Raw genomic sequence first — 15,002 nt, 5'->3', positions numbered from 1 at the left:
GCTGCCTATATATAGTAGTCCGTCTAGGGTGAATAGACGTTTCTCTTGGCCAGGGCTGAATTGACTTGGAGGGGAGCTGACTAGTCACTTTCTAGAGCCAAAAATAACATTTCAAAAATTTAAATTTACATCCTTTAAAAGTCGCATTGGGACTTTGACTCAAGATAAATTTTCCTTTGACTTAAGCATTTATAAATATGCTTTATAATGATAAATACAATTACATCAAAGTGACCAAAAATACATTATGAAGACCGACCATAGTTACAAATTCAACCATTAGAGGAAATTTCAGCGTAAAAGTGGCCTCCTAAGGAAAAATCAAGAAATTAATAAAATATGCCATGTAGACAATTTTTTAATATTACTTTACTTTTATCTATGTTCCACAATATTTATTAGCACGATATTTAATATTTTTTTTAATATGTTATTTCTAATTTTTCACTTGTATAAAAAATTGAAATCCCTCAATAAATGGCATTTATATTCAAAAAATACATTCAACATGCCAAATTAGTTGTAAAATATGTGAAAGCATACATATTTGTACATAAATCGAGATAGAAATACCACACATAATACTTTAATGATTAAATATTTTTAGCATCAACCATTTGGAATCTATATTCTATCAATTACAAACAAACATACAAATTTTTATGTCATATAATAGAAACTAGACCATTAAGATATGGAATGAAATAGGTTATCTAGTATTTGTCAACAATAACATGACCAAATAGTTATGTTTACAAACTAGGCCATCTACACACCAAAATATGAAAACCAAAAGGTCCAAAAGGATACGCCGAGCTAGTTGCCAAATGTTGTAGATGTGGGGTAGCACCACCATACATGTTCCACCACTCCTTGACAAACAATGTTCCACCATCACTTCTATTTGGATCCTCATCACTAGTATCCCCCTTCATTCTTCTCCTCTTGTCTCTACCTCGATTCTCTAGGGACATTGTTGAAAAGTGTAACTAGGTTCGGTCTTCATAATGACATATGTAATTGATGTAAAGAAGTTTTTTTTTTTTTTTTTTTGGTAGTACTTGAATCATGGGTTTCATGATCAAGGAATTTTATTTTAGTTAAGGTTCCCATTGTGAACCTTTAGGTTTTGTCATCTAGTCATAAAAGTCAAAGTGAGTCAATGTCATGTATGAAGGACCCTTCTTGGGTATGTTACATTGTTGTATGTCATTAAATGAATAAGAAGGCCCTCCAAGACCAAGCAAAAGTACCTCCTACAAGTTGGCTTAAAGAAGGAATAATGAAATTTCTCCAAAGAACATGTCGGCCTAGATCCCTATCAAGTCGGCTTAGATGCATGGGCAAATCACTATATATAGGCAACTTGACTCCCATTTGGAAGCAAGCAATTTGGTCAAGAACAAGTCTGAAACAAAAGGTGCGAAGATCACTTGGGAAGGAGCCTCATCATCAGCGAAGAGAGAAAAAGGACGAGCAAAGTCTCTAGTATCATTTCAGATTTGTTTTAGGGTTGATCTCCACTCACATGTGCGAGGAAAGAGGAGGGTTACTGCTGCAGAAAAGGGTCGAATACCTATTTGTTGTGCTAGATGCCGAATCAAGGAGTATACAAGAAGCTGAGTTGAAGAAGAAAGCCTTTTAGTCCAAGTGAAGGAGATCAAGTCGTTAAATCACCATATGTGTTGCAACTAGGGTTTCCAAGGAGGCCGAAATAGGTTGCAGATCTGAAGCAAAGTCAAGGGTCCGAAATTCTGAAGTATAGTCGAGAAGGAGGAAGAAGTTGAAGTTTGACTATTGTTGACTCAAGAAGAATCTCATCAAGGAGGCTTTGTGTCTTAGTCTTGGAGTGGTAAATAGGTCAAGGGTCTTGGTCTTGGTATTCGTCAATTGAAGTCTCTATAAGAAGAATTTGTTTGGGTTTTTCCTCTCAAGTGGGAGAGGTTTTGGCCCTGGTTGATAGCCTACATTGTGTGTCTATTGCAGGGTTGCAGGAATCGCCCCCCCCCCCCTCGGATCCTAACCCGGAACCGCGACCCGTGCGGAAGCGTTCCGGAATCCATAGAGGAATCGCGATTCCGTTTTTAAGGTTGCGCGCTTCCGCATTTTTAAAACGATTCCTGCCAAATGAGGTTGCGCCCCCCCGGAATCGCGCTTCGGCATGCGGTTCGGGCATGAGGTGGCGCCACGCAACCTGCCCGGAAGCACACGCCACCCGCACGCCACCCGGGCGCAACCCGCACGCAACCCGCGCATATCAATTTTTTTTTTTAATTTCATTTAAAATCTAACTTAACTAAGCATGAGGGGGTGGGTTAGGGGTGGGTTAGGGTCACTTTAGGGTGAGTTTAGAAAAGAATAAAGCCCCCATTCTCTTCTCATTTTCTCACTTTGAGTTTATGAGAGTTGGAGAAGAGAAGAGAGGAGAGGAGAAGAGAAGAGAGGAAAGGAGAGGAGAAGAGAGGAGAAGAGAGGAGAGCTTGGAGGAGTGAAGAAGGAGGAGCTAGGAGAAGGAGGAGGAGCTTGGAGCAAGAGCTTGGAGGACTTCATCTACAAGAGCTAAAGAGGTAAGTTCAAACCCCAAACTCCCTTGTTTTTTTGAAAAAAAAATTGTATTTTTCTCCTCCCTCTCCTACTCTTTCCCATTGTTTCTACTTGCTCCTTTATTTACAGGTTGTCCACCACCTATATCCATATTCCAAGATGGTGTTTTTTTGGCTTCTATGTATCATTCCACTCTTGGTTTTAATGATGGCAAGGGTGAGGAATAGAGGGGAAGAGGAAGGGGATGAACTTGGTCCTAATAGTAGTGACCCAATGTATGATGAGGAGGAAGGGTTTGAAGAGGAAGGGGATGAACTTGAAGAGGACACTGAAGCACAAGATGGGAAAGGTACATCAAATCCCTTGTGGAACTATGTGACCAAACTTGAAGGGGGAAAGGGTGGTGGATCTTACAAATGGATGTGCCCTCATGATTGTCATGGAGGAAAACCATATACGGGTTCATATACCCGTCTGAGGAGGCATCTTTGTGGGGTGCTAGAGAGTGATGAAAAAAAGGGTTCTGTGGGGGTAGCCATTTGCCCAAAAATTTCAAGTGAACAAAGACAAAAATACATCAAAATAGAGATGGCTGCACAACAAAAAAACAAGAAACAAAAAACTCATTCAGAATCAAGTGCAACCTCTAAATTTGGTAGTTGCCCATCTCCTCATGGTACTTCTGCAACCTCTGGAGGTAGAAAAACAATAGGGGATTTCCTTAATGTTGCTGGGAGGGATGATGTGGATGGAAAGGTAGTCCGTTTTCTTTGTGCTTGCGGTGTACCATTCAATGTGCTTCGCTCTCCCTATTGGCATGACATGGTAAAGGCCATCAATGAAGCCCCAAAAGGATACAAGGCCCCCAACTATGAGAAAGCTAGAACAGTGTTATTAGAAAGAGAAAAAGCTAAGGTTCAAAGAGCTTTGACACGTTTTACACATGAGTGGGTGGATTATGGGGTATCCATTGTATCAGATGGGTGGACAAATATTAGAAACCAACATTTGATAAATGTTCTTGGTGTTTCTTCTAAGGGTGCAGTATTTATTGCATGTCATGACTCCTCCTCCATCAGTGCAACTGCACAAAACATTGCAGATCTCCTATTGAAATCAATCAAAGATGTTGGTCCGAATAATGTGGTTCAAGTGATCACAGATAATGCAGCAAATTGTAAGGCAGCAGGAAAAATTATTGAGCGTACTCATCCACACATCTTTTGGTCTGGGTGCCTGGTTCACACATTGAACCTTTTGATGCATGATATTGTGAAACACAAAGAATGTGGGTGGATTGCTGAGGTTTACAGGAAAGGGAAGCAGCTCATTAAATTCATCACAGGGCATACAAGGGTAAACTACTTCTATGGCACTTACTCCAAGTTGCAATTGCTTAAAATTGCAAAGACAAGATTTGCTAGTTATTACCTCACCTTTAGGCGGCTAGTGAAGGTGAGACAAGCTTTAACTAATCTGGTGTGTGCTGAAACATGGGATGAAATTAACCAGTGTACAGATGGTGCTACTGCTAATGTAGTCAAGGACACTGTTCTTGACACTTACTTTTGGTCACAGGTTAAATATGTTTTGCAATTCACCAAACCAATTTATTACATGATCAAGTTTGCAGATTCAGATCGACCAGTAATTGGGGAGGTGTATGAGCAAATGGATAGCATGTTGGGGCAGATTAAAGACATTGTTGAGCCTAGAGATACCACCTTGTACAATTATATTCGTGAAGAGGTGGAAAAGCGATGGGATATGCTAAATGTTCCATTGCATGCATTAGCATATGTTTTGACACCTAGGTACTATCATCCATCATGGCTTTCAAAACCAGCACCTGGGGGGGGAAGCAGGAAAAAACCACACCAAGATAAAGAGGTTCACGAAAAATATATGGCTGCATTGAGTAGATTAATCCCTGATAATGAGGAGGCTGCATTGGTACGGAGACAGGTGAGCAACTATACGCTCAACACTGGTCCATTTGGGAGCATGCATTCAATTGAAGATCGAGAGCATTTTTCTGCTCTTGAGTGGTGGAACATGCATGGAGGGCCTACTCCACTTCTACAGAGTTTGGCATTGCGGGTGCTATCACAGGTGGTAAACACTTCTTCTGCAGAGTGGTGTTGGAGCTCTTATTCTTTCATCCACAGTGTTAAAAGGAACAGGTTGAGTTTAGACCGGGCAGAGAGCTTGGTTTATGTTCATTACAACTTGCGATTGTTGTCCCATTACTGTGAAGATGCAAAGTCTAATAAAGACTTGTTGACTTGGGACAAGCATCCAGAGGAGCCCAATTTGGAGGATGGAGTGTTGCAACTAGAGCAATTAGAGGATGCTCTTATCCAGGTATGTCCATTGTGGTATGAATTTTCCAATTTTCCCTTATAAAGCATTTCTCTAATTCATGTTTTTAATTTTTTTGTTAACTAGTGTTTTTTTTTTTTTGCATGAATTTTTTGAGCGATTCTAGGATGATGATGACCGTGTTGATATGCCACCACCCCCACCCCCATCTGGTCCTAGGTTCCATGGTTCAACACCAACAGCAGGGGGTTCTTCTTCATCAGTTCCAGTGCCACGACTTACACAGGGACCATTTTCTTCATTGCCACCACGTGGAGGCACGCCATCACGTTCTATTCGTGGTGGAAGGAGGAGAGATTAGTAGATATATTCACAATCTACTTCTTTTTGTCATAGTCTATAGATTACTCATTAGACTTGTAGACTTGTGAATTTGAATTTTGAACCTTTTTGGCTTGGCGGTGACCAAGTGACATATTTTGTAAACATTATTATTTGAATTTTGGACATGACAAATGTTGACAGTTGCTCACTTGCTAGATAAATCATAATATGCTCTATGTTTTATGTTTTATAATATGCTTAAATGTTTTATGTTTTATAATATGCTTAAAAATTTGATGTATGTTTGTAATAGCTAGAATATAGATGATTGTTGTACATACTAGTAACTACAATGGAATCATGGATGCCATATCTATCTTGATTTATGCAAAAATATGCATGTTTTCATGTCTTCTACAATTAATTTGGTATTTGGGATGTTTGTTTTGAGTATAAATGCAAAAAAATATATAAAAATATATATTTATATAGCAGACGCTTCCGCGGACGCTTCGCTCCCTAGATTTTTGGAAAATGACGCTTCCGCGCTTCGCGCTTCCGCTTCGCTCCCGCTTCGTGCAACATTGGTCTATTGTCTCTTTATGGTTTATGCATTGGTAACTGTTTGATGAAGAAGAACACTATAATAACATAAGTAAAAGAAGATCCTAATATATGAAGTAAAATACATTCATAAGCAACTATCTATTATAGAGAAATCACCTAATTGCTATGCCCTAGATTTCTCAACATGATATTAGAGCTAAGTTAACAAAATCAAGGAAGGGCATCTTATCAAGGGACACTCAAGGATCAAATCTAGAGGAAGGCATCAAAGCAAATCTAGAAGATCACTTGAAATCAAGATCTACAAAAGAAGTATCAAAACCCTAGATCAAAGAAGAAGTGTACAAGGAAGTATTGGAACCCTCAAGCCATCTCAAGAGACCTCAAAGACCCTACTCAAGTTGAAGGACTTATACATCAAGTTCCTTTCTAGAAAAACAAGACCAAGAATGTTGTCATCAAGATTCTAAGGCGATCTCCCTCTCATTGAAGCAAGGTCCTTACCATTGAAGACATCATCAAGAAGTCATCATTGATCTTCATCATCAAAGACATCACCATCAAAGGATCCAAAGAGATCTCCCTCTCTGTGGGATCAAGGATCATTCTTGAAGAAAATTCTCTTCATCAAGGAGAAGTTTTCTATTCTCTATATCATCATCAACATCAAGAAAGCAATAAGAAGAAGGAGCATCCCATCAAGTAAGTATATTTATGTCCACATCAAGGAAAGCAACAAATTGGTTGGGGCTTCAAACTATCTTGCATGGAAGAAAAGGACAGACCTGAATCTCATTGAAAATGAGGTTATGGGAAATGTAAAAGGTTCTATCACTAAACCATCAAAGGAAGATGTTCAAGCACTTGCAAAGTATATGAAAGGGGAAGTTAGGGCTCAAAGGATTCTCATAGAATCCATCAAGGATCCCCTCATTCCATATGTATAAAAACTCGAAACTTCAAAAAAAATCTATGACAAACTGGTTGAGTTGTATTCCGTAAGCACTGTTGGAGAAGTCATATCATTAAGGCAAGAACTCTACAAGCTAAAGATGTTAAGGGAAGATGGAATAGCCTCATACTTTATGAGGATATCTGAAATCAATGATCAACTTCAAGATTTGGGAGAAGTCATGTTTGATAGAGAAATGACTACAATTGTACTAAATGCACTACCGAAAGAATGGGGCAACTTTACTTCAATTATTTATGGGAAGAAAGAAGCTACTCCGTTCCAGGATCTATGGTCTCTATGCAAGATTGAAGAATCTAGACTAAAGGCCAAATCTGATGTGGGAGCGGGTGAGCAAAATCAAGCTTATGCTACAATGAGAAGAAGAGAGGGAAAATTTGGGAAGTCTGGTTTTTAGACAAAGAAAAGAAACATGGCTAAGATTCAATTCTATGGATGTCAAGAATATGGGCATTACAAAAGAGATTGTCTTAAAATCAAGAAGAACAATAACAAAAGAGGAAGAGAAGAAGCCCATATCACCAAAGAAGTGGAGGAAGATGGAAAGAAGAAATCCAAGAAAGAGGAAGTAAGAGATGTCTACTATGACTGAGATAGTCTTCCTCACCTAAGTTCTTTTCAAGTTCTTGTTCTTAAGTCTTCTGTTGTAAGATATGGCTATCATGATTCACTAAGAAAAATGATGGGATGCATCATGGCATCATAGAAGCATTGAAAGCAAGAACTCGTGACATCATCATAAAGAAGCATGAAAGATGGTTGAAATTGAAGTCCATGGCAATCACCCATGGAAGGATATAACTCTTGGAAACCTCATTAGTAACATAGGTGGTACTTATGGGAAAAGAAAGAAAGGGTCATCTAGTACAAGGCTCATCATACATCTGTCAAAAGGAAACATCTACTGGATGAGGATACTCAAGATCCTCTATTGGAATCTTCGTCGGAAGGATCACCAATCAAAAGGAAGCAAGGGTTTCATCAAGAATTCCAACTTGTGGAATTCATGGGATGTTGATATGATGACAAAAAAAGGTAAAGTAGATCATGGGATTGAAATTCCTTCAATCAAGGAATCTGTTGAAGGAAGTCTGGATGACCTAAAGGACAATGAGGTATGTATGCTTGTGTTTGAAATTGTAGAGTCATGTCATATGGTTGCAGGTAAACATGGATAAATGCTCTATCTCGAGAGCATGATCAAAAGAAAGGATCTCCTCCTTTGAAAAGGATACAAGAAGGCATGAGTCACACATTGTCTAGATGAAATCAACATAATATGTCCTCATATGAAATATGAGGTAGTTGATCGTGATTGGAGGAACTCTGATTAAAAGTTCCTGGGAAAAAAATGTGTGAAGAAAGAAGGAAAGAGATCGTGGTATGTGCTGTTGATTTCTGGTAGCATCGGATGTGCTCTAAACCTCAAAATTTGCAGGGAGGCTTGGACACATGTATTCCACAATACCCAGAAATTGTTTTGGTAAATTCTACCTTGAGATAGTTTTATTAAAATAATTAATTATTTTTAATGGGTGCCTCTGTGTAAACTTAAGAAATTAAAATATTAAAGGGTATTAATCAAACAGTGGGTGAAACTTCTAGAAGAAGACGAGGATCAAGCTAAAATGATCGGAGCAATTGATTAGAATCTAATCTGGGCTGTTGGTTCTCAACTGAAGTATTATAAGAGGAGGCTTGATGGGAATTTGGAAACACATTGAGTAAGATATCAGAGATGAAATTTCTGAGGAGAGCAGCGCAACAGTTGCCAGAGAGAGATTCAAAGTGATTTCTTGCAGTCAGGGGCAGGGATAGTATCCGGAGGGAAGTTTTCCTGGACTAAAGAGTACAAGGCAGAGAGGGTAGAGAGACGTCCAAAGAAGATGACGCAGGGCCATGCAGAGCTACACTGTGGCAGCGCAGAGCTTCAGAGGGAGATCGAAATTCTGTTGAGGAAGTCGAGTTCTAGAGCCAAAAGTCGGGGTGTGAGACCGAGAGGCCTGAGAGCTGAAGTTTCCAGCCAGCAGAGGATCAGAAGGAGGTGCAGTGCAGTCCCAGCTGCAGTGACGCAGTGATTGCGTGGGAGTGACGTAGAACTGCGCAGAGGCAGTGCAAAGGCTCATCTCTAGTGCAGATCAGTGCTAGTTCTTCCAGTGACAGGGTGAGATCATCTCACTATTATTTTTTGCCCAGTTTCTCTCTGTATCGGATAGCCAGTTGGGCATCCAATGAATTGTACTCAAATTTACTACTGCTTAATAATACAAACCCTCAGCTGCTGCACTGGTTTTCCCACACTGGGTTTTTCCGGGGACATTTGTCCAAAAATAACTGTGTAGATGTGTGTGATGATTATTTCTCTCCTGTGCTGTATTTAGTTTCCGCAGTTTTTTATTTGTGTAGGTTGCAGTGTATTTAATTCGATATTTGCCGTAGCACACAAGAAGTAAATTGTTTAATCAAATTAACAATTAGAAGAATTAACATCAGTCGCTGCAGTAGGAATCGGGTAATTGATTTTTCACATGGTATTAGAGAACAGATTGTGAGTAGAAGAGATCAGAAGCAGAAAGGAAGAGGAGTTCGAAATTACTGCAGAGGCAACAATTCGAAACCCCAGAGGCAACGCATTTCGTGGGCCAAGGAGGTTGAAGTTTTGAGGAGAATTGGATTTCTCTGAGTAAGTCGACATAGAAATTTGATCTCCAGATTGAAGCTTTCTAGAGGCAGAAGTGAACAATGTATTTTTCCTTGTAGAGCAGATCTTCAGTTGGGATACAAATATTTTGCAGTAGTTGTTGGAAGAATAGCTTTAGTGTGGGAGAAGAAGGCACACTTGAGGGAATTCTTCCTTAGAGGACTTCCATCCAAGAAGTCCAAATTCTCATTTGTTGAGCAGCAGCGGGGAGCAACAAATCTACTAACTCTAGTAGGGAGTGCGTAGGCCAGCCCAACAACAACACAAAGGAGAGAGGAGGCAGTTCAACATTTCACTGGCAGAGATGGCAGCTCATGGGTTGCGAGATTAGGATCGGTTGGAGGGTGCATCCAACTATGTGATCTGGAAGGCAAGGATCTCATGCCTTCTGGATGAGCACGATCTCAAAACCTATGTCGACAGTGTGGTAGCTGTACCTGCGGATCCAGATCCGCTCAAGAAGTACAAGGTCGAGATGGCGAAGGCCAAGAGGTTGATCCTCGATGGAGTGAGGGATCATGTAGTGTGTCACATTGCTGGCAAGGATACTATTCGGCAGATGTGGGAAGCTTTGGCCACGTTATACGAAGGATCTTCCGAGCAACGAAAGATGTACTTGTAGCAGAAGATGAGATCCACACAGATGCAGAAGCAGGAACGCATTGATCCGTTCATAATGAAGCTTCAGGAGATCTGAGACTCGTTAGTAGCTGTGGGGTCAACACCTCAGCCTATCGAGATGGTGACGCTGGGCTTGAATTCAGTCTCAGAAGAGTGGCAAGTGTTTGTCCAGAGTATCCTAGGCAGAGAGAGATTGTCGGATTGGGAAGGAATGTGGGCCGCTCTTCAGCAGGAAGAGATGAGGAGAGACTTAGTCAAGTGCAAGCTTGATAGTAGTAGCAACAATAGTGGGACGAAGCGAAAGGAGGAAGAGAATGCAGCCCTTGCATTTGAGGGGTAGCAGGAGTAGCAGAAGAAAAAGATAGATGTTTCGAAGATCAAGTGCTTCCAGTGTGGTGAACTTGGTCACTACGGTATCCAGTGTCCTCTCAAGAAGAGGACAAGGACAAGAAGCATGATCTTAAGGCTGCATCCGCAAAGATCGAGGAGGAGGAGTTTGCCATGGTTGCCCAGATACCTCCAGGGGAGAGGTGGGGTGATCTAGAACTATAGTTCGAAAGAACTACAGATGGGTAGGATCCTTGAGGAGCCCACCTCTTGGATCAATACCTTGCTACAAGAGCCCAAATCAAAAGTAGTAGGATAGACCAGTGTCATTTGGTGCAGAGGAGTGTCAGAGTGACAGTTGCAATGGCTAGGAGCGCCAGAGACTGAGCAGTGTAGAGTCAGCAGCAGCGCGGAGACTAGTAGCAGTCAGAACTCCAACAATAGATGCATCATGCTGAACACCTGTTCAATAATTTTGAATGCTTTTCTGTTGTTGATGCAGTAGCAGGAGCAGTGAGAGAAGGTTGTAGTGCAGATGCTGTGTTGGTAGTGGCAGTGCCGACAACAACACAAATGCAAAACTTATGAAGGTCGCAGTACAGATGTAGTGTTGGTACTGGCGATGTCAGCAGCAGTACAGATGCAACATTTGCGCAGTAGTTGGTGGGAAACAATATCAGGCATAAAAAACGCAGAGGGAGATGTTTTAGAGTCAAAGTAATGCTTCAACAGGTTACATTACTAGAGCACATTTCTCGCTAAGAGGGAGTGTTGATTTCTGGTAGCATCGGATGTGTTCTAAGCCTCAAAATTTGCAAGGAGGCTTGGACACATGTATTCCACAATACCTAGAAATCGTTTTGGGAAATTCCACCTTGAGATAGTTTTATTAAAATAATTAATTATTTTTAATGGGTGCTTGAGTCTAAACTTAGAAAATTAGAATAATTAAAGGGTATTAATCAAACTGTGGGTGACACTTCTAAAAGAAGACGAGGATTAAGCCAAAATGATCTCAGCTGTTGATTATAATCTAATCTGGGCCATTGGTTCTCAATTGAAGGATTATAAGAGGAGGCTTGATGGGCATTTAGAAAACACATTGAGTAAGAGGCCAGAGATCAAATTTCTGATGAGAGCAGTGCAGCAGTTGCTAGAGAGAGATTCGAAGTAATTTCTTGCAGTGAGGGGCAGGGATAGTGTCCAGAGGGAAGTTTTCCTGGACTGGAGAGTACAAGGCAGAAAGGGCAGAGAGACGTCTAGAGAAGCTGACGCAGGGCCATGTAGAGCTACGCTGTGGCAGCGCAGAGCTTCAGAGGGAGATCAAAATTCTGTTGAGGAATTCAAGTTCCAGAGCCAAAAGACGGGGTGTGAGACCGAGAGGCCTGAGAACTGAAGTTTCCAGCCAACTGAGGATTAGAAAGAGGTGCAACGCAGTCCCAGCCGCAATGATGCAGTAATTGCGTTGGAGTGATGCAGAACTACGCAGAGGCTCATCTCTAGTGTAGATCAATGCTGGTTCTTCCAGTGACAGGGTAAGATGATCTCACTATTATTTTTGCCCAGTTTCTCTCTGTAGCGGATAACCAGTTGGGCATCCAACGAATTGTATTCAGATTTATTACTGCTTAATAATACAAACCCTCAGCTGCCGCATCGATTTTCCCACATTGGGTTTTTCCCAGGACATTTGTCCAAAAATAACTGTGTAGATGTGTGTGATGATTATTTCTCTCCCGTGCTGTATTTAGTTTCCACAATTTTTTATTTGTGTAGGTTGCAGTATATTTAATTCGATATTTTCCGTAGTACAGAACAAGTAAATTGTTTAATCGAATTAATAATTAGAATAATTAACATCAGTTGCTGCAGTAGGAATCGGGTAACCGATTTTTCACATATGCAACTATGAAGCAGACAATCAACATCCGAGGACTAAGAGATTTGGCTAGGATATCTCCATGAAAGATATGAAGACTGATGGACTTTGAAAAGAAAGAGACCCTTGATAGTATATATCTTTGGGAGATATGTCAATGTGTATGCAGGATGTTGATGCAAACTAGAAGATGTCATGATGAAAGACGATCACAAAGGTAATTTTGATATAAGTGTTCATTTCTTATTTTTGAACAAATATCTGGATGGGCTTATGCAGGGCTTCCGAGGGAAGAACTATAGATGTCTTCTACCATTGTTGACCATGTAGCAAGAAGGAATTTTCTTCGGGAAACATGGCATGAAAGAAGGCACCATGGCATGAAGAAAGGCCAGATATGGACTAATAGATCACTTTCCGATGATGACATGACTGACTCATGAATGAAAGTGATGGATGGTCTGTGCCCTACTAAGAAGTCCCAAAACATGAAGACTCTTGAATAACGAAAAGAAGTTCATGACATCATGTGAAGGAGTTCTTCAAGCAGCTAGTTGTCCCATCATCTCCACCGAAGCAGTTGCTGTAGGTCCCTAATTAAGAGGGAGCCTGGAAACAAGTTTCTTACTTGGTGGAGAATTGGAAACAAAATTCCTAAGCCAAGAGGGAGCTTAGGTACATTTCTTCCGAAGGAATGAGTACATTCCTTCATTGGAATCAGTATGTCCTCCCTAATTAAGAGGGAGAGATATACATATCATTCTTGTCTTCTCTTGGGAAGACAAAATGGAGGATTGGGTAAACATCTGGCATTCTATGCTCTTTGAGGATGAGTGAGGGCATCCAAGATAAGAGTAGTCGTAGAGGACCGATATTCTTTGAGGACTGGGAATCCAAGATGAGAATAGTCTTGGTGGAACACACCTTGAGAACCCGGGTGGGGTATGTTCTGAAAGAGACAATGATGAGGGTGTCTATACATCATTGGTTTCGGCAGCATTGAGCTTAGATCCTGTGGAGAGATAGAGTTGTTAGGCAAGGCCTTGCTATGTGACAATGCTGGTTGATAGGATGCTATACAAATGTGTTACCATTCTGACGCTTCTTATGAGAATTCTTTGGATTGAGAATGACCAAGTACCATTATGAATACCTCCCTAGTTAAGAGGGAGTGTTGAAAAGTGTAACTAGTTTCGGTCTTCATAATGACATATGTAATTGATGTAGAGAAGTGTTTTTGTTTTTTGTTTTTCTTTTGTTTTTGTTTTTTGTTTTTTTTGTTTTTTTTTTTTCTCTGTAGTACTTGAATCATGGGTTTCATGATCAAGGAATTTTATTTTAGTTAAGGTTCCGATTGTGAACCTTTAGGTTTTGTCATCTAGTCATAAAAGTCAAATTGAGTCAATGTCATGTATGAATGACCCTTATTGGGTATGTTACATTTTTGTATAAGTCATTAAATGAATAAGAAGGCCCTCCAAGACCAAGAAAAGGTACCTCCTACAAGTCGACTTCAAGAAGGGATAAGGAAATGTCTCCAAAGAACATGTTGGCCTAGATCCCTATCAAGTCGGCTCAAATGCATGGGCAAATCACTATATATAGGCAGCTCGACTCCCATTTGGAAGCAAGCAATTCGGTTAAGAACAAGTCTGAAACAAAAGGTGCGAAGATCACTTGGGAAGGAGCCTCATCATCAGCGTAGAGAGGGAAAGGACGAGCAAAGTCTGTAGTATCATTTCGGATCTGTTTTAGTGCTGATTTCCACTCACATGTGCGAGGAAAGAGGAGGGTTACTGTTGTAGAAAAGGGCCGAAGTCCTCTTTGTTGTGCTAGATGCTAAATCAAGGAGTATACAAGAAGCAGAGTTGAAGAAGAAAGCCTTTCAATCCGAGCGAAGGAGATCAAGTGGTGAAATCACTATATGTGCTGCAGCTAGGGTTTCTAAGGAGGCTGAAATAGGTTGCATATCTGAAGCAAAGTCAAGGGGCTGAAATTTTGAGGTATCGCCGAGAAGGAGGAAGAAGCGTAGGTTTGATTATTGTTAACTCAAGAAGAATCTCATCAAGGAGGCTTTGTGTCTTGGTCTTGGAGTGGCAAATAGGTCAAGGGTCTTGGTCTTGGAATTCGTCAATTGAAGTCTCTATAAGAAGAAGAATTCGTTTGGGTTTTTCCTCTCAAGTGGGAGATGTTTTGGCCCTGGCTGATAGCCTAGATTGTGTGTCTCTCGTCTCTTTATGGTTTAAGCATTGGTAACTGTTTGTTGAAGAATAACACTATAATAACATAAGTAAAGGAAGATCCTAATATAAGAAGTAAAAAGCATTCACAAGAAATTATCTATTATAGAGAAATCACCTAATTGCTATGCCCTAAATTTCTCAACAAACATCAGCTAACATCGCCTAATTTTGATCAAACTGCCTAATCCAAGCCTTAAAATATGGTAGAAAAAGCGTAACACGCGTGATCAATGATTTTGGTTTGGGCAAAGGGTACATTTTTGTTAAGGACATTACAAAGGAGTTCAACAATCAACACCACCAACATTGGAGTACCATAAATGGCTTGGTGCTCCTGATTAAATGCCTATACATACCCTCATACGTGATAGAATCTAATGAAATGTCATAATTCCATTGATCTTGAAATCTTGAAAATTGTTAAGTTTGTTGGATTTTGAATGAGATCTAAAATTCTACTTTCTCCATATGAAATCCAATGAGGTCGGAACCACTCTCAGA

At 40.4% G+C, this 15,002-nt stretch overlaps 2 protein-coding genes across 4 annotated transcripts in view; both read left to right on the top strand.

Annotated features, from left to right (window-relative positions):
• Nucleotides 1-15,002, top strand: part of LOC149220267 (uncharacterized) — a 519,697-nt gene that overhangs the window by 154,510 nt on the left and 350,185 nt on the right. The window lies entirely within an intron of this gene.
• On the top strand, nucleotides 2,306-5,621 carry LOC149220268 (uncharacterized). The gene is made up of 2 exons (XM_089382775.1): nucleotides 2,306-4,908; nucleotides 5,033-5,621. The coding sequence occupies exons 1-2, from the start codon at nucleotides 2,704-2,706 to the stop codon at nucleotides 5,225-5,227; spliced, it is 2,400 nt and encodes a 799-aa protein (XP_089238901.1). The 5' UTR covers nucleotides 2,306-2,703; the 3' UTR covers nucleotides 5,228-5,621.

This window comes from Pinus tabuliformis, chromosome Q (assembly GCF_031772625.1).
Source record: "Pinus tabuliformis cultivar Carrire ecotype Pingquan chromosome Q, CPIR1, whole genome shotgun sequence".
NCBI classification, from domain to species: domain Eukaryota; kingdom Viridiplantae; phylum Streptophyta; class Pinopsida; order Pinales; family Pinaceae; genus Pinus; species Pinus tabuliformis.
This window is presented reverse-complemented; position numbering and strand designations above follow the sequence as displayed.

Coding starts and splice junctions, on each gene's coding strand:
- LOC149220268 (XM_089382775.1), top strand. CDS start 2,704: ATGGTGTTTTTTTGGCTTCTATGTATCATTCCACTCTTGGTTTTAATG. Junction 4,909..5,032: donor TAGAGGATGCTCTTATCCAG/GTATGTCCATTG, acceptor GAGCGATTCTAG/GATGATGATGACCGTGTTGA.